Source organism: Ostrea edulis, chromosome 1 (assembly GCF_947568905.1).
Source record: "Ostrea edulis chromosome 1, xbOstEdul1.1, whole genome shotgun sequence".
Taxonomy (NCBI): Eukaryota; Metazoa; Mollusca; class Bivalvia; order Ostreida; family Ostreidae; genus Ostrea; species Ostrea edulis.
This window is the reverse complement of record NC_079164.1, coordinates 33550656-33572772: the sequence shown is the minus strand read 5'-3', so window position 1 is coordinate 33572772 and position 22117 is coordinate 33550656. Positions and strand designations below refer to the sequence as shown.

Below are 22117 nucleotides of genomic sequence, written 5' to 3'. Positions count from 1 at the left end.
TGAAAGTTTTTATGATGACCTTTCACATGATCATTGTCATTATCTTTATGAAGACTTGTTATTACCTTTATGAAGACTCGTCATCACCTTTATGAAGATTTGTCATTACTTTTGTGAAGACTTGTCATTACCTTTATGATGACCTTCACATGATCATCACCTTTATGAAGATTTGTCATTACCTTTATGAAGACTTGATATTACCTTTATGAAGACTTGTCATTACCTTTATGAAGATTTGTCATTACCTTATCTTATAATGACTTGTCATTACCTTTATGCAGATTTGTCATTACTTTATGAAGATCTGACATCACCTTTATGAAGATTTGTCATTACCTTTATGAAGACTTGACATTACCTTTATGAAGACCTTCACATGATCATCTTGAATGGTTGTCAACAGTGTTTCTGTAATTGGCCAGTACAGGACCTATACAAAGAGAATTCCACAGTAAACTACACTAAATCTAATGGATTAGTGTGTTCTAGGCATATGTACTACGTTAATTGACAAGCAGGTATGCCTTTAATCCTACGTTTACATGTACATTTGCATATATACAAGATCACATGAATATTATATAGCTTGTACTTCCTTAAAATTCTTTAAAAAAATCGTAATCTGATGACCTTTAAGAAAAATATGATATCATCTTAATTATAGGTAACAGTGACCTTGATTTAGGATGAGACACACTTCTTAAGATACATTAACTGACAAAGTTTGATGATTCTTGACCAAATAATTGTCCACTTACAAGTCGGACAGGATTTTGCCATATCGTCTTAATAAAAGGTCGCAGTGACCTAAATTTAATGTGCGACCCACCCTCTACCCAAGACGTATCAGCTGAAAAAGTTTGATGATTCTAGGTCTCATAGTATTTAAGTTACGAGCCGGACATGAAGCTGGACAGACGGGCGATAAGACGGACACGATAGCTACACCATAATACGCTCCATCTGAAGTCGGTGTATAAAAAGAATATCAGTACAAATTACAACAGAAATATCAACAGTGGCAAATGCAAGACTTACAGGAAATTTGCTAAACATGTTGTAGAAAAATTCCGTATGGAGCTTCTGTTTTCTGAAAGACAAATTCATTCTCATTACAGATCTGTACAAATATTCATTATCAAATTCCAACCATTTTTTAAAAGACAATAAAGGCTAGTATTCACACACAAAAAAGAAAGAAAGAAAAGATTTCGATAAAATGAACACCACGGTACATGATATTTACTCACTACAGAGGAGTGTGTAAGACTAAATCATGTCAACCTTCATGCAACAATTGACTTATCAAAATATCTCATGATTTGTTCAAATGACTACAGAAATTATATCCCATGGGGATCCGGGTTAGAATAGATCCTCAGTACCCCTTTGCTTGTCGTAAGAGACAACTAAATGGGGCAGTCCTTCGGATGAGACCGCAAAAACTGATGTCCCGTGTCACAGCAGGTGTGGCATGATAAAGATCCCTCCCTGCTCAATGGCCATAAGCGCTGAGCATAGGCCTAAATTTTGCAGCCCTTCACCAGCAGTGGTGACGTCTCCATATGAGTAAAATATTCTCGAGAGGGACGTTAAACAATATTCAATCAATCAATCAATTTCCACTGTTTAGATAATTTGTTTCACATGATATGTATCTATGGCATCTTCCCATTTGACCAATTCAGTTCAGTGTATCCAAGACGGAATGATTTTAAACATACAGTGACGGTGTTTTTTTTTTTTAAATCAATATTTGGGAAAGCATGAGAATTTGTAACCAGTGATTGAGAGCATGACATGGCTCCAAAAGCATGAGAACCATGTGCAAAGCACAAAATATCAAATCCATGGGTATACTCAACATTGTCATATCTAACAATGCATCCCCTGTTCAATTCAGCAAAATGTCATATCATAGCAAGTGACTAGGAATTCAAACATTTGATTCTTTATCAAAAATGTTGTCTGTCCCAAAATGACATCTTTAATAATGTAGGTCAACTGCCACTTTTGTATTTAGAGTTGAACCAAGAATACTCAGTCAGACAGTGGTTAGAGCACCTGACTAGTAATGTAGGGGCCCAGGGGATAGCTCGTGGTTAGAGCACCTGACTAGTAATGCAGAGGTCCAGGGGATAACTCAGTGGTTAGAGCACCTGACTAGTACTGTAGAGGTCCAGGGGATAGCTCAGTGGTTAGAGCACCTGACTAGTAATGCAGAGGTCCAGGGGATAACTCAGCGGTTAGAGCACCTGACTAGTACTGTAGAGGTCCAGGGCAAACTCCTCGTCGAGGCCTCATTACGTCACAGTGCCTACGAATAGACCTCTCCTATGTGACGCACCACAATATACAGATCTGTATATTGTGAGTCCGCGATTATCACGCAGACAAATTACACTAAAGAAGTAGTTCGCAGTTAAAAGTCTGAAGATATTAATATTAAAAGCATTAATATAAAAGTATGGATTTTATTTTAAACATAAAATGATCAAAAGATCATTAAAAAGTAGGAATACTCTGTTCAAATTATTGTGTAAAGTAATGAATTTGATGTTTACGTTCTTGTTTTGAAAGTTGGTTACGTTTGACGTTATGTTTTTTCGTCATTCTACAGTGACGTCACAGTATACGCGGCCTAAGAAATCGCTATCCCATAATGCCTAAGTGGAAGAGTTTGGTTTGTGAGCAAACGAACTCTGGTGGAAGTTTGAGGTCCAGGGTTTGATTGCCGGTCCAGCCACACATTTTCTCCGTTTCTATACTACACTACAGAAGAGCTACAGATTCAGTTGGAATGGGTGATTTTCATTTGTTGTATGGTATACTTACTTTTTCTTGAGGAAATCCTGAAGGTTTGATTGGATGGTATCAACTACTATCTGGTGGACAGATTCCTGATCCTATAACACGAGAACAATCTGGATGTTTTTATAATGTACAAAATATGAAAAAAAAATATGCTACCATTTTCTAACGTCTTAGATGTTTTAATTGATTTTCTTACTAAGAATGCTATCAGAATAATAGGTACATGTGTTATGTCTTGTAACAGAGCAGAATAGGCAAAGAGAAAGTAGCATGGTGACTTTGCAATTACAGACCAGTTGCACGAAGCTTAGTTAACTTTAACCGACAGTTAAGTTGCCATTAACTTGAACATTTATTTAGTGTTAATTTAAAGTTAACTGTCAGTTAAACTTAACTAACTTTTGTGCAACAATGACTGTCAGGATTTTTGCATTTAGAGGCATATCACAGCTCACATACATGTATTTATCAAATTAAGAAAGTCTTATGGACTAACAGAAGATAGAGTACCCTTTCTCTTTCTTCCTTCCTATCTTTTTCTTTCTGGGAACTTTTAGATCTGGTCTTCATTGGAGATGGTCCTAAACTCCCAACATCCAAGTTCATTAACAACCGGATCTAAAACATTCAACATCCAAGTTCATTAACAATCAGATCTATAACATTCAACATCCAAGTTCATTAACAACATGATCTAAAACATTCAACATCCAAGTTCAATAACAACCGGATTTAAAAAATTCAACATCCAAGTTCAATAACAACTGGATCTAAAACATTCAACATCCAAGTTCATTAACAACCGGATCTAAAACATTCAACATTCAAGTTCATTAACAACCTGATCTAAAACATTCAACATGCAAGTTCATTAACAACTGGATCTAAAACATTCAACATCCAAGTTCATTAACAACTGGATCTAAAGCATTCAACATTCAAGTTAATTAACAATCAGATCAAAAACATTCAACATTCAAGTTCATTAACAACATGATCTAAAACATTCAATATCCAAGTTCATGAACAACCGGATCTAAAGCATTCAACATCCAAGTTAATCAACAATCAGATCAAAAACATTCAACATCCAAGTTCATTAACAACATGATCTAAAACATTCAATATCCAAGTTCATTAACAACCGGATCTAAAGCATTCAACATCCAAGTTCATTAACAACATGATCTAAAACATTCAACATGCAAGTTCATTAACAACTGGATCTAAAGCATTCAACATCCAAGTTCCTTGACAACCAGATCAAAAACATTCAACATTCAAGTTCATTAACAACCGGATCTAAAATGTTCAACATCCAGTTTCATGAACAACCAGAATTAGAGTATACAACATTCAACATTCACCAAACAAACAATACAACTAGTAAACTTTCCACCAGCAAACAAACAATACAAATAGTAAACTTACCACCAGCAAACAAGCATCAGACACATCAATGATATTCTGTTTGGTTGTCACTAAAAACAGGGGAAAAAGAAAACTTCAATTTTTGAATAATGCAAGCATTTATAATTCACAAACAAGAAACCCATGGGATACATTGTTCACCAAAGCAGCAGGTCAAACTGTAAATATTCAACCATTAATTTTTATATGCTTTTCCTTGTCAAAACATATTTGTTAAAGTGGGAATTGCTTGCTACTCATTTCACTATTTAGGGACCTTATGTTCAAAAAACAAAAAAATCATATTAGTTTCCCTAACACAATATAGATCCATTGTGAACCTTACCTGTTCCAAAGGGTGACAATTTGATTAAAATCAGATCCGTTTATAAACAGGAGGACCACATTCACTTGAAATTTAACTTGCATTGTTATTTGAAGCTCAATATTAAAGATATTCACCTTTTGTAGAAAACTGAATGGTGTTGTTCAAGGCTTCCAAGTATCGATCCCTGGACACCGCTACATTACCATGGATCTACAAACAGTTTAATGATCATTATCATAGAATTAAGCAATGTATAAAACAAGTATTGTCATAATCAACTGATGCTTGTAAAAATAAATGTTTTCACATCTGATGTGGCTCCTTCTCAGTCCAAATCAAGTGCATCATCTTCAAATATCATGAATGTACGAAACATTTTCAACAAGCATTCTGAGAGTATTGCATGGCAATACATATAGTCCCCTACCAGCAGAAAATATTTGCATTTGTTTTCTAAGACTAAGGGCCATATCTCAAAAAGAAATCAATGGACCAGAACAAAATTCAAACTTGATCTGTAACTTGTCATAGTAAAGCAACATACCAAAATTAAATATCAAATGAACATCTGCAAGCATGATGAAAAAGAGTGAGGAAAATTGATTTGCCAGACTCATGGATGGACAGGGTGCAAACCTAAAGTTCCCTTTGGCGAAATTTGCAAGTAGGGGACTAAAAATGCACGCTGCCATGGATTTGGCTGTACATACTTTTGCCTTCCTGTACAACACTCTGAACACACTGCCGGCCCTCCTGCCTATGCCCAGCACTGCTCCATCCTTGTGTTTCTCTGTGCTGGCCATCAGCTCTAGGAGGGGAGGGATCAGATCCTGTAAGTGACAAGTTAAACATTTGTCAGTGTTAAATGTACACATTTGTAGAAAATAATGAAGCACATCATTGAAGTACACTAGATATCAAGGAACAATTAGGTAAATTTACATAAAATCACACATATTTACCAAGGTCAGATCAGCAGCAGGTTGACTTTTGACTAAAATTTCAACCAAATCTAGAACCCTGAAACAAAGATTTGTCTAGTAGTTGAATAATAGAGGAAATTAGCGATTCAAAAGTTCGAATGTATACCCGCCTTCAATAAATGCGATTTGCTAGGAACTGCTCTACCAGAGCCAATACACAAACATTGCATGTACACGTACTAATAAAAATCACTGAAATACAAATCATACCTGGATTTAAATGCAATTAATTGCTGTTTATTTTCTTTTGCCTCAGCCTCTTTTGCCTTCCTCATGTTTTTAAACACCTGAATCAAAGCCTCGTCAAACTTGAACATGGCATCATCATCCAGTTCAGTTTCAGACTGAAAAAAAAAAGAAACCAAGAAAAATGGTTGGTAATTCATGCAGTCTAGTTTGACATCTGATTTACAACGGTTGAAAAACGTTTTTATATTTCATTGATATGTACATAATATTCTATATATGGAGTTGGACTTATTACAGCTATCAAATGTTTGTTGTTTTTTTTAAAATGATAATCGTTTATAAGTTAATACATTCTTACCCCTCATATTCTTCGATCCTCCACCCTAAAATCTACACATATTTACCTCCTCCTTCTCCTCCTCACTATCTGATTTTTCAGCAGCATCTCCTAAAGCAGACTTGACAGCATTCCTGAATTCATCATCCACCTCCTCCTCTTCCTCCTCCTCCTCATCAGTGTCTTCCTCAGAGCCTGACCCTTCATCACTCTTTTCTACTTCTTCCTCTGAGGAAACATGTCCATTTTCCTCTTCTTCCTCTACATCCATATCTGATGCATTATCTGTTAAATGTATAATAGAAAGCAAAAACTGAAGAAAAAATCTATATTTTGCATGGGATACATTGTAAAGTCAGGAATGATATGGCATATTTATAATTGTGAAGAACTAATTTCAGTTTTAAACTTTTCGAGTTACTGTCCAGAAACCATATTTGTCTGAAGTTTTCAATCTATTTTCGGACAATGTGACCTTGACCTTTGACCTATTTTCTCCAAAATCAATAGGGGCCTTGCTTTGCTGGTATCCAACAATATATCCAAGTTTCATTTGATTCAAATTAAAAGTTTTCGAGTTATCCTCCGGAAACCAAATTTTTTTTAAATTTTAAATTTATTTTCGGTCACTGTGACCTTGACCTTTGACTTATTTTCTCCAAAATCAATAAGGGTCTTCCTTACCTGGTACATAACAATACCTTTAAGTATCATTTGATTCGGATTTAAACTTTCTGAGTTATCATCCGGAAACCAAATATTTCTGAAATTTTCATTCTATATTCGGTCACTGTGACCTTGACCTTAGACTTTTTTTCTCCAAAATCAATAGGGGTCTTCCTTACCTGGTACCCAAAAATATATCAAAGTTTCATTTGATTCAAATATAAACTTTCTGAGTTATCATCCGGAAACCAAATTTTTCTGAAATTTTCATTCTATTTTCGGTCACTGTGACCTTGACCTTTGACCATTTTTCTCCAAAATCAATAGGGGTCTTCCTTACCTGGTACCCAACAATATATCAAAGTTTCATTTGATTAGATTGTAAACTTTTTTCGAGTTATCATCCGGAAACCAATCGTTGACCCCCACCTGCCCGCCTGCATCACCAAACCAATAGCCGAGTTCAACTTCGTTGCAACTCGGCTAAAAATATTTTGAGAACTTTTTCATGGCCTGCTATGTACTTTATAGCCATGGCATGGAGAGACTTGGTCACCCAGTTCAAAACTATTATTTAAAATAAAGTTTTTAACTACAAAAAACATCAAAGAATTCAACCATCAACAAAAACCTACACTTATTTTTCAAATTTAGCAATTGCTCTTGTGATTGTTTATTGTAATGGAAATGCCTTTGGCATACTATATTTTACATAAATTTTATGGGAACTGGCAAAATATATTAATTCCTATTGATGATGCATTCATCAAACTTCATAAACAGATTCTTGGTGATAACATAATACCTTAATAAATATTTGAAGGTATGCTTGGACACAAGTATATAGTAGGAAAATATGTTAAGATTTTTTTATAGTGAGTTTGAGACAGCAACACAAGAATACACCGATATCAGACCTCAACCGTCTGCAGCTTTTTGTGACCCGTAAATCGAGGGTTTTTATAAGAGGTGGATCTTTTCAGAGAGCTATGTGCAGTTCTCCAGCTACACTGAATCCGCTCGAGAAAGTGGGCGGGCTGTAATCGGCCAATGAAAACTCTTGTTGTGTTACACCAAACATGTCATTCAAACTGTCCAATCGTCTCATTCAATTGTGTCGTCACACAACGCAATACTATATCGGGTAAAGCGTTCTAATTCAAAGGTGAATTGCGATAACAGAGAAATTGAAATATAAAATGAGATAAAATCTCATTTTCTGGAATGCACTAAACTTCATTTTATCTCAAGTGCTTCTTTTGTCTTATAAACTAGCAAATACTGCATAAATTTACTTCTGAGAATTGCCAATAGGAAATGCATTTGCAAAAGTATTTTTTGTGTGGGAGCTTATAAATACATTCTGCACTTGACTTGTGTGGAAGTTGTGCAAAATAGTGCAGACACAAGAATACAGTTTTGTTTACACTCTGGTCACCGCACATGTAACCGATACTTTAAAATTACACATTTTCAAATAATAACATTTTGAGATCTTAAGTAAAGAGTAATTCACAAACCTTTATCTTCATCCTCAAAGCTGATTGGAGTCTCTTCGCCTTTCTCCGTTTTGAGCACCTGAATGTGAATGGCAAATTATGCTACACTGCTATAGGGAGTTTGAAAAGTACTGGCAAAAGATTTATAACTATGACTGTATTAAAGATTGAGTATACTATAAATAAAACACAATACATTTTTAAGAAAAATTAAATAAATTGTGCTATGCACTGTGATGTCATGTATGTCCATATAGAGGAGTGGATGCTAATGCTATTTTTGTTAGTTTCTATTCATTTCTACATGTATTAATTTCATCTAACATAACTGTCATCTAATTTTTTTCTACATCCTCTTTCAATTAATTTTGGTAGAGAACTTCCTGCTCTAAATGTCTGTGTATTTAGTTTTTCTTACAAATATGCAGTTGCAGTAAAGAAAATTTTTGAAAATTAGTAAATTTTTAGCATTTCTGCCCCGGCCTAGGGTGCAGGAGTTCTGAAATTTAGAATGTATGTGCCCCTTGTACAAAAGATCCTTCATACAAAAAAGATTTGGAATTGTAAGTTATCAAGGAGTTAAAAATGTTCAATTATAAATGCAAGGCAGACACAGACCAATAGCAATAGGTCACCAGAGTGACTCAGATGAACTAATAAAAATTGACTTGTGTCAAGTTTATATTGCTTTACAGCTACAACTACACCTGAACATATATTCTCTATGGGGAAAAAAATTATGAATTATTTCACAATCATTTGATGATATGAAAATAAAGACTACGAAATAATATTTAAAGATATTTAATAACATTTGCCTTACGTCGGTAATGAGGCCCAAGGAGTCTGGAGTGACATGCTCAGTTAGACAACTGAATATGGTCTTAGCAGCCAGTCGGGCAAAGTTTGACCCCTGGGACATCATACTCAGCAAAAGCTCCGTCACAACCTCAATCCATTCGGGCTCTATTGAAACACAAGTTATCAAATTGTTATAAATAACACCAACAATCGAACTATAACCTTTCATTCATTTTCTTGGGTATAAAATTTTGCTAAAATATACAATTTCATTGGATTGGTATAAAATATACAATTTCATTGGATAGGTATAAAATATACAATTATGCAGGTAGCTCAGCCATGAAAATAAGACTAAGCATTCACTGAAAAATGATGAATCAGCAGTATAGAAATATGCTTAAAATCTATAAAAGGTATGAAAATATAATCTGTGTTTAATTCATCTAGATTTAATGCCAAGAAAAATCAGTGTCAAGAATCTTTCAAGCTTAAAACACATTTTATTTTTAGCTTATTAGCTTTAAGTCAATTCTATAACTTTCAACATATATTTCCTGATCTGTTTGGCTGATAACTATTTGAATTTTTCTTTCCTGTCATGTTTTTATTTTGGCTGTTAATCATTTGTAAATTTTCCTGACCTGAGAAGGCTGATTAACCAATTAATTTTTCTTCCTTTGATTGTTAATCATTTGTAATTTTTCCTGATCTGTTTGGCTGATAACTAATTGAATTTTTCTTTCCTTACAGGATTTGATTGATAATTGTTTCTAATTCTTTCCTTACCCGATTTGGCCGACTTGACCGTGGATCTCCTTTTGTGGATTTGATTGATAATTGTTTCTAATTCTTTCCTTACCCAATTTGGCCGACTTGACCGTGGATCTCCTTTTGTGGATTTGATTGATAATTGTTTCTAATTCTTTCCTTACCCGATTTGGCCGACTTGACTGTGGATCTCCTTTTGTGGATTTGATTGATAATTGTTTCTAATTCTTTCCTTACCCGATTTGGCCGACTTGACTGTGGATCTCCTTTTGTGTTTCAGGGCTTTGTTATAACAGATGTGTAGATCCTGAAATACAAATTCAACCACCATGTGTACACTATAAATATACGGAGAGCTATACTTCTTCATTTATTAAAATTGCTAGCAGTTGTGGATCAACTCTCTACAATTTGTCAGACACTGTAATTTATGGATTTGTCAAAAATACAATCTCATTAATAGATAATTTCATGAAATAACATGATGCTTTCCCTCCAGAGCAAACTATGTACATCATTGATACCTTGATATCATTGTAACTCTGGAAAATAAAACAAGAGGCCCATGGGCCTTATCTAGAATAATATTCCTGTTGTGCATAATAATATTCAGCAGCAGTATAAGCAAGATGTGTTCTTAAATTACAAATAACCCCAAAAGTGTCCATCCTGATGATAAAACTGTACATAATATAATTTATATTAACACTTAGTCTATCAGGCTATTTTGGACCTGCCGTAGTCAGAACCCTGGGGTTGCTAAATCCACAATTTTGGTACATCCTTTCTGCATTGCCTAAAATATGCATTTAGTTTTTATACAGTATCAACAAAATTAAAGAAGTCTTTCAGATAATAAAGATAATAATCACTAATAATGTCACCAAAAGTATTGAAAATGGGAGCTGCAATTTAAGGTACAAGTTCTCTTTGGAGATATAAAAAAAAAGTACCACTTTTCCATTTACTTCTATAAATTGATTGAAGCATTTTATAACCAGATAACTAAGCCCAAGGCCTTTCTATCGGAGAAGACAAAAATAGTTACGATCCTCATCTACTTCCTGACTCATGCATCTCTTTAAAAGTTCAAACAAAATTACCCTGTCCTCTTAATGACTATTGCGAGTCTCTTGAGAGAGCTATTAACTTTAAAAGGGGGGATAAAAAGAAGATGATTTATGTGTATTAACTGTGAATACGGAGCAAACAAAGCAATGTAACCACAAAACCAAAACATACGGACATGGTCGGACATTGACATCAAAGTAATATAATGATAGGGATGTGCCTAAGTTTGTGTATTCACATAACATCCCTGTTGGAAATATGTATATAGGAAATTTCATTTCTGAAAATACATGAGGGGTATGAACTGTTATGCTTTATGCCAGCATACTTCATAAAGAGTGTTAGCACTTCATGAAAAGTTGCAGTGCATACTCTCATGTATTTTCAAAAAACAAAATTTATTTTCATGTATTTACATTCTACTTTTATTTCTGTTGGAAACCCCAGCCATTAAAATAGAGGCACTATATTTATCAAAATTCATAAGTGCAATTTTCACAACTGTAACAAATTGATGAGGAAATAACAATTTGTAAAAACATCAAAGGCAGAAACATTAGAAATATAAATATAGCTGTGTAACATTATGTGTGATTGAATAAAAGCACAAAGACCTAGTGAAAAATTGCGTCACTTTGTTTTTAGCAGCACACAGTCCGAGCAGTATGTTATACATAACAAGGCATCGTCACAAGCAAACACAGAAACAATTCACAACAGGAAGTCACTGATGTAAATGACACTCCTATATAAGGGGGTTTTCAAGGATATAATCCTCTATACTTCATACCACAGATAAGTGAACTTCACATCAAGGGCCTTTCGAGTTTTGAAATCATAAGCGTTTTACTACTGAATCTGTAATATGAAAATTGTCACAGTGAGGGATAAGACACTGGAATGTGACTCTGAGAATAAGCCTTTCAGTAACGATTTTAAATCAAGAACTAATCAACTTGAAAATGTGTATGCAGTGCAGCTGGGTTACTTTGAATATGGATTTGACATGATTCTAGCCCTGGTACCACAGAGTGAAGAAAAAGTTTGGATCCATTCTACATTGGCTTATCAAAGTGACCTCGTGGACAAAACTGGACAGTGTCTGACCAGTGTAAACCTGTATCGATGTAGTGCTTACTTTGCTGTGTTGCCTGATGGCACTCAAGTCTTCACGGACTACCAGAACAATTGTGTCAAATGTGTGAATCCCTCCGGTGAAGTGAGTGAACTGTTTACCACTAGACCATTACGGCCCAGTGGGATATGTGTCACAAACAATGACAGGGGCATTGGAATTCTAGTTTCCTTGGAAGACAACGTTTCTTATCAACCAACCCCTGCAAGCCTGAGAATGGTGAGGCAGTACAGTCTTAAAGGGGATATTATTTCAATATACCGATGTGATGAACTATCCCAGGACGAAACTCCCTTATTCAACAGACCTGATGCTATTGTCCAAAATCAGAACAAAGACATCTGTGTTGTTAATCGTACAGGGTTTGATTCTGGTGAGGTCTGCATTGTCACTGAGGATGGAAACCTAAAGTCTCGTTACCAAGGCAATAACATCACCTTTGACCCCTGTGACATCTGCTGCGACAGCAAAATGAACATAATAGTCTCAGATTACAGCAACACCTGCGTACACTTCTTGAACTCCGACGGGGAATTCTCTCACTACTTACTGACAAAACAAACATTACTGGGGGACCCTTGGTCTGTGGGAATTTATGATGACTGTTTGTGGGTGGGATGTAACAGGGGAAAAGTTCAACGATTCAGACTGATTCAAAACAGACAGATTTCATGAAAACTTCAGCAACATGCTTCAGATGCAAGGCAGCGAGACATTTTTAGCTTTTCATACATACATGTAAATGCACCTGATATAACTTATCTTTTGTTTGTCTTGAAACTATTGATTAAATAATTGAGACAGTTTTATTTTATCCCCTCTTCTAAAACCAAGAAGCCTGTGAACCTTAACAACTCGTTAGGTAACAAGCAACACTTTTTACCTGTCAAACTAAATATTTTACAGCATTTTGAAGATTTCTCTGTAGAAATGAATTGTGAATAAATTAACTATTTTTGTGACTGATATCATTTTTTGATTTGAAATTACTGTGGTTTCATAAATTTTTAGAGGCATCAAACGTTACGCATCTGTCAAAAATTATACTTCTGTTGATATGAATTTGTTTAAGTTCTAACTTCTTCCCCTGTAACAAAAATTGACCATTCAATTTTAAGGTTCCCTTAAACAACAAAAATGAAACCACAGTAGATGTACATACAATTAAATACATTTCTGGTATTGTTGAATTGTGATGAGAGATGAAATTTATAGTACCTTCAACATCATTCTTCAATGAATCACAGAGTGTTATATCTATTGTGTGTGATGCCAGGTCATGTGATGCCAGGTCATGTGAGGTCAGGTCACAATTTGAAATCATATATTTTGCCAGCTACTGTTTTACTTTATATTTAATATAAAGTTCCGGAATAAAATGTGGAGCATCACGTTGTTTGCTGTCTGATTCCTCTAAATGATAGCTAGAACACCACATGGTGGAGACTCCAGGTAATGTTTTTACTTTATTTCCCTTGTAAATTAACATAAATCAATATTTGGTATAATACATACTGGATCCTTTCTGATTATCTGAACTAGACCTGATGGAACTAATTCCTATTGGGGTATAACTTAAACATGACTTGTGGAAAGTGGAAAAAGTCACATGATCTTCAATATACACAGTATGGCTCTTTCGTCACGAAGTACAATGTACACACTACAATAGGCTCATAAGGCCACAATGCTTTGTGACTCATATTGCTTTTTGGAGCTTTGACTATGACCACTTTACTGAATATTTCTGAACATGAATGAACAAAAACACAAACAAACAGTGACAATATTGTCCCAACCACGGATGGGTGAGAAGAAAGACAGACATGGTGAAACCAATACCTTCCTAAAAGTTGTTTGTACGAAAAGATACTGGCAGAAAGTACAGAATATCGTAAAAAAAAAAATTACTTTCTCAAATTTGAAAATACCATGTGCACAAGTTTACACAGTAAACAACATTTCCACAAAATTTAGTAATGAAGTGCATGGCACAGGATACGCCCATCAGATGTTTATTCATCACAAAAACACGAGTGTGCATGGACAAAATCATGTCAACCTTGGTATAAAGATTTGATTTACAGCCCGATTTGATAATCTGATTGAGAATATGACTTCTTTCAAAGTAAATCTATACTACTAATAAAAAATAATCCTTACCCATAGAGATTTGGGGATCTTATAAAACATTCAACATTACTCCTTGTAGTGTCCCTAAAAGCCCTTGGTAATGATTGGTGGGTTTATCTATAGTGATTGCATAATTGTTTTAATTCATTATGTGATTTTTTGGGGGTTGTGTTATTTATACCAGAGACTTGTGACGTGACATGTTCATGTGCACATTTCTACTTTTAGCACGTGTGATGAGTTCTTTTGTCTTATAGTCTGAGCACACTGATGCCCTAGTGATTTGTCAAGTGGATTGTGGGTAAAGGAATTCTTCATTAGAGTGTGATTGGTGCTGGGTGTATGGCGGTGTTTATAATATTATGATCGATGATTTCACGTAAAACAATATTCAATCAATCAATGATCGATGATTATGATTTTGCAGAAGGTGAATTTAATCCAGAAAGTACTGTATGCCTTTCATGAAATTATGGTTTCAACCCTTCTGATGTAAGATTAGGGAAAAGCTGGCATATATTACACTTGAAGGAGTTCCTTTGCTTGCAACCAAAACTACTAAAATACATTGTTTCCCTATATTGAGTATTGGGAGAAGGTTGTGGTATCATTTAATTCATGTGAGTGATGTAAGAGGATGGTTGATGATAGTGAGTGTCTTTTATGCCCAAAACCTGTATTAATCTGAATCACCAGGGTACTGTAACGATGGTTTGTGAAGTTTCTAGATCAGAAGCTACTGATTACTAGGGTAGCAGTGAATGGTATCGTCCTACATTCCAATTCCATGGAATCTTTCATGCCCAAAACTTAACATGATCTGAATGCTGGTGGATATTATTCACTGATGATAGGATAATACCTTTAAAAAAATTAACACATTTCAACTACATAGACTGTATATGACACCAAAAATTGTTCCCTATTCCAAAATGTGTCATATACAAATTTTGGGTTATATTGGTTCAGCAGTTCTACAGAAGAGGATGAAAATGAATATTTAATGATAAGACCTACAGATTGATGACAGACAACAGAAGAGCAAAGATTGCCCTGAATAACTTAGACATTAATAAAACAAGCCTGCACACCTCACTTGGATCAAGTAACTTCATAGTAAGCTAATTCTAAACAAGATGTGTTTGTGAAACACAAATGCCCCCAATAATGGCCAATTCCAAAGATGGCCAAGGTCACAAGGGCAAATATCTTGGTACCAGTAGAAAGATCTTGTCAAAAGAAATGCTCATGTATAATATGAAAGCTCTAATATTTACCATTTAGAAGTTATGACCAATGTAAAAAAATTAAAAGTAAGTTAAATGTCAAGGTCAAAAGGTTTAATACCAACGGAAAGGTCTTGTTACAAGGAACACTCATGTGAAGTATCACAGCTATATCACTTATTGTTCAAAAGTTATTAGCAAGGTTAAAGTTTTCAAAAAGTAGGTCATACTCCAAGGTCAAGGTCACAGGGTCAAAAATATTGGTACTCACGGAAAGGTCTTGTCACATGGAACACTCATATGAAATATCAAAGCTCTATCACTTACTGTTCAAAAGTTATTAGCAAGGTTAAAGTTTTCAAAAAGTAGGTCAAACTCCAAGGTCAAAGTCTGGGGTCAAAAATGTTGCTACCCACGGAAAGATCTTGTCACAAGGAATTCTCATGTGAAATATAACAGCTCTATCATTTATTGTTCAAAAGTTATTAGCAAGGTTTAAGTTTTCAAAAAGTAGGTCAAACTCCAAAGTCAAGGGGTCAAAAATGTTGGTACCCACGGAAAGGTCTTGTCACAAGGAATTCTCATGTGAAATATAACAGCTCTATCATTTATTGTTCAAAAGTTATTAGCAAGGTTTAAGTTTTCAAAAAGTAGGTCATACTCCAAGGTCAAGGTCACAGGGTCAAAAATATTGGTACCCACGGAAAGGTCTTGTCACATGGAACACTCATGTGAAATATCAAAGCTCTATCACTTACTGTTCAAAAGTTATTAGCAAGGTTAAAGTTTTCAAAAAGTAGGTCAAACTCCAAGGTCACGGGGTCAAAAATGTTGCTACCCACGGAAAGGTCTTGTCACAAGGAATACTCATGTGAAATATCAAAGCTCTATCACTTACTGTTCAAAAGTTATTAGCAAGGTTAAAGTTTCAGACAGAATGACAGATTTACAGAATTACAGAATGACAGACAGGACAAAAACAATATGGCCCCCGATCTTCGATCTTGGGGGCATAAAAAACATTTGGGATGCAGTATAGTTCTGAAGAAAAAGTATATTTTGTCTCTGTCAATAAAAAGCCATGGCGGCTGTACTGGGATTGAAAATCTCTTAAAAAAATACTTCAGTCTGAGGAATCAATAAAAACATTCATACTAAAAAGTATGGTGAGTGGTTATGTAGCCATTCTGGGGAAAATATTAAAATGTAATTGTGACTGCTAAAATTTGATTCCTCTACATGTGTGTGCATGTAGTAACATTAAAATAACCTGATCTGCATGCAATCAAAATTACCTGTAATGCACCAACAGCATTTTCTTTGGAAACAAACAGATGGACACCATGGAAAACAAATAGCAGCATAAAGGCTCTGTACAGACCCAACCTTTCAGGACTGTTGGCCGTGTTCTACAAACAGAAAACATTGTACTGCATGTGTATACGTTTAGCATTTATCAATGAATATCTGCACACTGATTGGCTGAATTACTGCTTCCTTTTCAAATATTCTTACAGCTATAGCACATTCAAAAGTGATCAGCACATTTTCTACATTACAGCTATTGTATGCAGCTTCATTTTGTTTGAAAGAAAGTAAAGAATTGTAGAAAATTCAAAGCAGAGTGACTTATTTAATATATTTCATCCTTTCCAGAAGATTCTTTGACCTACCATTTCAATGACATACCGTGTAGTATTGAACAAAGACAATAATATATAGTACTGGTGAATGGTTACCATTACGTTACATTGTTAACCTTACCTTCTCCTGCATCGCCATTAAACATAAAACTGTCTTTATCCACTGTTCCATCTCCTAGAAGGCAGAAATCACTAATATATATAAAATGAACACTGAACAGTAGTGGAAATTATGATTGTCAGCGAATCTTAAACTAAATACAACTGACCGCTAGTGACTTACATCTTCCGATAAATTCACCACTGGAGTTGTGACTTCTGTGGCTTCTATCAGACTCTGAAACATAGACAGTGACACACAGCATTTTCATAAGAATCCATATACATGTACTACCTTATAGAATATAATTTTCATCCAATAACAAGAACACATTACAAACACTAAGTCTGGATCAAGTTAACCATATATCATATTGGATCGTGAGTTAATCCTTGACCTCTGGTAATATTTTTGTTTGACAGGCCATATAATTCCAATGATATTTCTTGCAATTGTTTTGATTGGACAAAAATAAAGCTAAACAAGAATTTAAACATCAATAAATCCAAAACGCTATGTATATATACCGGTACGCGCCTGAAAACAAATAACATAGTGCGGGGAAGCTATTCAAATTTTTGAAATTTATAATACAGGGAACAAATTGGAATTATAAGAATCAAACATTCTTTTAGAAGAATTTATCGATGTGTAAACTCCAGACATTTTACTCACAAACTTATTCAGTTTGCGAGTAAAATGTCCAGAACAGCCGCTATCTGAGGTCAAAATTTGTGGCACTTCAACGAAAGCTGATGGTACATATGTATTTCTACATGAGTAGAAAAATTTTGGAATGGAATGTAAAACAATATACAAAGAAACAAAACAAACTGACAATCAGACAAAGTAGTGAGCTCCATTAAGCAATCGAATTATTTCCTCGCGCTGAAAAACCTTATATAATTTAACTCTTTAAACCAGTAACTTTTCTAACACGGTCAGGGTTTTTTCTTCATGGGATTCAATAGGGGATTCAAAATCCTTGGTAATTTTGTACATAATGAATCGTGCAATCAATTTATTACATATGATTAATAGTTTATATACAAATGAGTAAGCAAATAAATAATTGAACTGTATGGGAGGAAAGGCATTAAAGTATTATAGTAGAAATGGCCACAACGAGAAAGGTTTTTACCATTAATAACTGGCATGAAGTGATTCATTTGATGGATTCAGGGATCAGTGCCATGCTATTGCAGTTGAATTTTAATGTTGGAAAGACAAAAATGAAAAATTTATCAAAAAGAAAGGCAGAGATTATAAATCATATTGAAATTATATGCCTGGTGAAATGAAAATACATGTATAATATCAGTAGACAGGGAATGAAGACATTAATTACTTGTGTTGGCAATGGTTCCTTTTCAAAAATGTTACATATCCTTCAGTAGAGGATACACAATGTACATACATTCTACAGCTGATTCAAATAATTGTACACAGTCAATATCATGTAAATCTGTGAACCTTTATTCAAAGGTCATCTCTGTAAAAAGTCACTTTATCTCTGTAAAACACCACTTTGTGTGTTTCCAAAAAAGGTGACTGCTTTATATAGGTTTAACTGTACATGTATCTATGCTTTATATAGGTTTGACTGTACATGTATCTATGCATGCATGGGTATACATATACATTGTACAAGCTTAAACAGTGTAAAAACAAAGAAAATATAACAGTGAGAATGAAAATAAGGGTCAGAATACCCAGTAAAACAAATTGCACAGGTATCAGATTAGACAGTTTTCACTGTACTACCATGCTTTACATACCTGGAAATATCTACAAAGACTGCAAGCTGTATCTAGGTAAGAATCCAAGGAGGAGGTCTTTGACTTGTCTGTAAGAGGAAATAAATAATCTCCTGTAAAGCATTTCTACGCACCACCTTCCCTTGTTTTATTCCTCTCAGACATAACTGAACTAACTTGAAAGCAGATTTTACCAGAGAAACACACCTGTATTATAGATCAGCAAGTTGCTGAGTGCCTTGTAAAAGTTGTCTTGGAATGGTTTTCTCAGCTTGTCCTCCATTGGCTGGGTGCAGTTGGAACACTGCAGAGTAAGTTTAAAACCAAGACATTAATTCCAAATTATTGTCGATGAAGCATGAGGCCCACAGGCCTTATCGGTCACCTGAGTACTAGTGAAAAAGTATCACTACTCCCAAGGGCTATGAAATCTAGAAAAAATATCCTGTTCTGAATATCTAAGCTATATTTTAATGTTCAGCAACAGTGTAAAACAAGATGTGTTCTTAAAACTTCAATGCCCTCAAAAGTGCATACACTGATGAAAGGCTTTACATAATATAATTATAGGTGGATTAACATTAAAACAAAAGATGTGATTAATTTGGACCCATCCTAGAGTCAAAACCCTGGGTTGAGAAATACATCATTTTTTGTACATCCTTTTCTGCTTTCCCAAGTATGTATTTAGATTTTATAAAGTATCAGCAAACTTACACATAAATACTATATACTAAGTCTGGCCCCACCCTAATACCGAAACCCTTACACCTGGAATAATCAAATTCACAATTTGGATAAAGGACTACCTGCTCTCTCTAAATATCCATTTAGTTTCAATTTAATATCAATAACTCTAAAGAAGATGTTATTTAAGTGTTTTACACATAAATACTATATAGTAAGTTTGGCTCCACCCTGGAGTCAGAACCCCTACCCCAGGGATCATGAAATTTACAATTTTGGTAAAGGCTTTCCTGGTCTATATCACTATGCATTTAGTTTTTTCTAAAACATGTGCAGTTGAAGAAAAGATTTTTGAAAATTGTTCAATTTTGGGCAGTTTTTGCCCCACCCCTAGGGCCCCTGGGGTGCAGGAATCCTGAAATTTACAATTTATGTCCCCCTTGTTCCAAAGATGTTTCATACCAATTTTGAAAAGAATTGGAATGATAATTATGAAGAAGTTAAAAATTTCTATTGTTCACACATTTAATAACTGACCATTTTGGCCCCACCCTAATATCAAAACCCCTACCCCTGGGATCATCGAATTTACAATTTTGGTAAAGGATTACCTGCTCTTTCTAAATATCCATTTAATTTCAATTTAGTATCAGTAGCACTAAAGGAGATGTTATTTAAGTGTTTTACACATAAACACTATATACATGTAGTATGTTTGGCCCCACCCTGGGTCAGAACCCCTACCCCGGGGATAATGAAATTCACAATTTTGGTAGAGGCCTTCCTGCTCTACATCATTATCATTTGGTTTATCTTACACGTGTGCGGTTTTTGAGAAGAAGGTTTTTGAAAATTGGTCAATTTTGGTCCCGCCCCTAAGGCCCCAGGGGTACAGGAGTCCTGAAATTTAAAATTTAAGTCCTCCTTGTTCCAAAGATGCTTCATACCAAATTTGATAAGAATTGGAATAATAGCTCTATTGTTCACACATTTAAAGGGACTGGTTCACGATTTTTGATTAAAGTATTTTTAATTTTTGATGGTAAACATTAAAAATATAACTCATTTAATATTGACAGCCAAAATTTTGACCTTCTGAATGCAAGAATAAAAGCAATATTTTAGCCTAAAATCTGTGTTATGTAAACAAAGACTCGAGTCTTTTTATGTATACAAACAAACAAGTGAAATGTTGATTTGGTAATATAAAGCATCTTAATTTTGCATAGTCACAAATTTTGACTTTTATTTAGATTACACATTTACCTAAAAAATGCTTGAAATGTGAAAGATATAATAAACTTAGATTGATATCCATTTGTTTTGAAATTTCTTAAACAATAACATACCGCAATCTTTGTTTACAAAACAAATAATAAACTCTCTAAAATGAGCTTCTGTGACAATGTATAACCTTAATTTTTATGTGAACTCTTTTAAAAACATTAGACAGTAGATATTGATGATTAAAAGTGAAAAAGAAAATTTTGGGGGAAATCGTGAATCAGTCCCTTTAATAACTGACCATTTTGGCCCCACCCTGATACCACATCCCCTACCCCTGGAATCATCAAATTTACAATTTTTGTAAAGGACTATCTGCTCTTTCTAAATATCTATTTAGTTTAAATTTAGTACCAATAGCACTAAAGGAGATGTTATTCAAGTGTTTTACACATAAACATTATATATTAAGTTTGGCCCCACCCTTGGGTCAGAGCCCCTACCCTGGGGATCATGAAATTTATAATTTTGGTAGAAGCTTCCTTGCTCACCATTACTATATACTCACTTTCTCTGCTAGATGTCCAGGAGTAAAGAAGAAGATATTTAAAGAAATACATCAATTTTACAGTTTCTCCCCCAAAATTAAGGCCCCTTTGGGTGGAGGGATGGTCATGAAATTACAATTTTCGGTTTCCTTCACCTAAAGATGCTACATACCAAATTTGGTCAAGATTAGCCCATCAGTTTCTGGGAAGAAGTTGTTAACGGACGCCAGACAACGCACATCACCGTACGTAAAGCAATTGCAATAGGTCACCTGAGTTTACTCAGGTGACCTAAAAAAGATTATCAATAATTTTTCCAACAACTAGCCTATAGGGTCACATAGCTCACCTACACGGCTGCAAATTCCCATATAATAACATTAAATCTCTCTTGTTGTCCTGTCTTGTTGAGGACAAACTTGAAACTACACTGGATGTATATGCTTGCATGCTGTCTAAGTAAAACTGTACCCTTGCAGTTCTTGCGCAGATTTTAAAAGAGGAAAAAACAGGCACCACTGGCGACTGAGCGACCGGTAAATTTAGTCCCTGTTTAGAAGTTTTGACTTTTCTGTTCTTGAGAAAATCTTTTAAACACCACATCCCATGTGTCTCTATATTCTAATCATCTCCCTTTCAAATGGAGCATGCACAAACTTTAATCTCCATTTCATGTTTTGTTAAAATTGGCCCACTTGTTAATTTAAGGAACGACTTTAATTCTGGGGCATATTATGAGTATAGCCTGCTTTGGGTCAGTTTACACTTTATAATCCACAAAGTATCAATGTC

General features: G+C 34.7%; 1 protein-coding gene across 1 annotated transcript in view; it reads right to left on the bottom strand.

The window, feature by feature from the left end:
- Positions 1-22117, bottom strand: part of LOC125659357 (myb-binding protein 1A-like protein) — a 47677-nt gene that overhangs the window by 7293 nt on the left and 18267 nt on the right. The window contains exons 13-30 of the mRNA XM_048891018.2: positions 19074-19170; positions 18888-18955; positions 17293-17346; positions 17131-17184; positions 16662-16775; positions 10039-10108; positions 9053-9195; positions 8251-8308; positions 6132-6349; positions 5749-5882; positions 5518-5575; positions 5266-5385; positions 4690-4765; positions 4249-4298; positions 3328-3435; positions 2839-2909; positions 1042-1093; positions 362-433 (exon numbers count right to left, since the gene is read on the bottom strand). Coding sequence (XP_048746975.2) covers positions 362-433; positions 1042-1093; positions 2839-2909; positions 3328-3435; positions 4249-4298; positions 4690-4765; positions 5266-5385; positions 5518-5575; positions 5749-5882; positions 6132-6349; positions 8251-8308; positions 9053-9195; positions 10039-10108; positions 16662-16775; positions 17131-17184; positions 17293-17346; positions 18888-18955; positions 19074-19170 — 1617 coding nt within the window. The remainder of the gene's footprint in view (positions 1-361; positions 434-1041; positions 1094-2838; positions 2910-3327; positions 3436-4248; positions 4299-4689; positions 4766-5265; positions 5386-5517; positions 5576-5748; positions 5883-6131; positions 6350-8250; positions 8309-9052; positions 9196-10038; positions 10109-16661; positions 16776-17130; positions 17185-17292; positions 17347-18887; positions 18956-19073; positions 19171-22117) is intronic.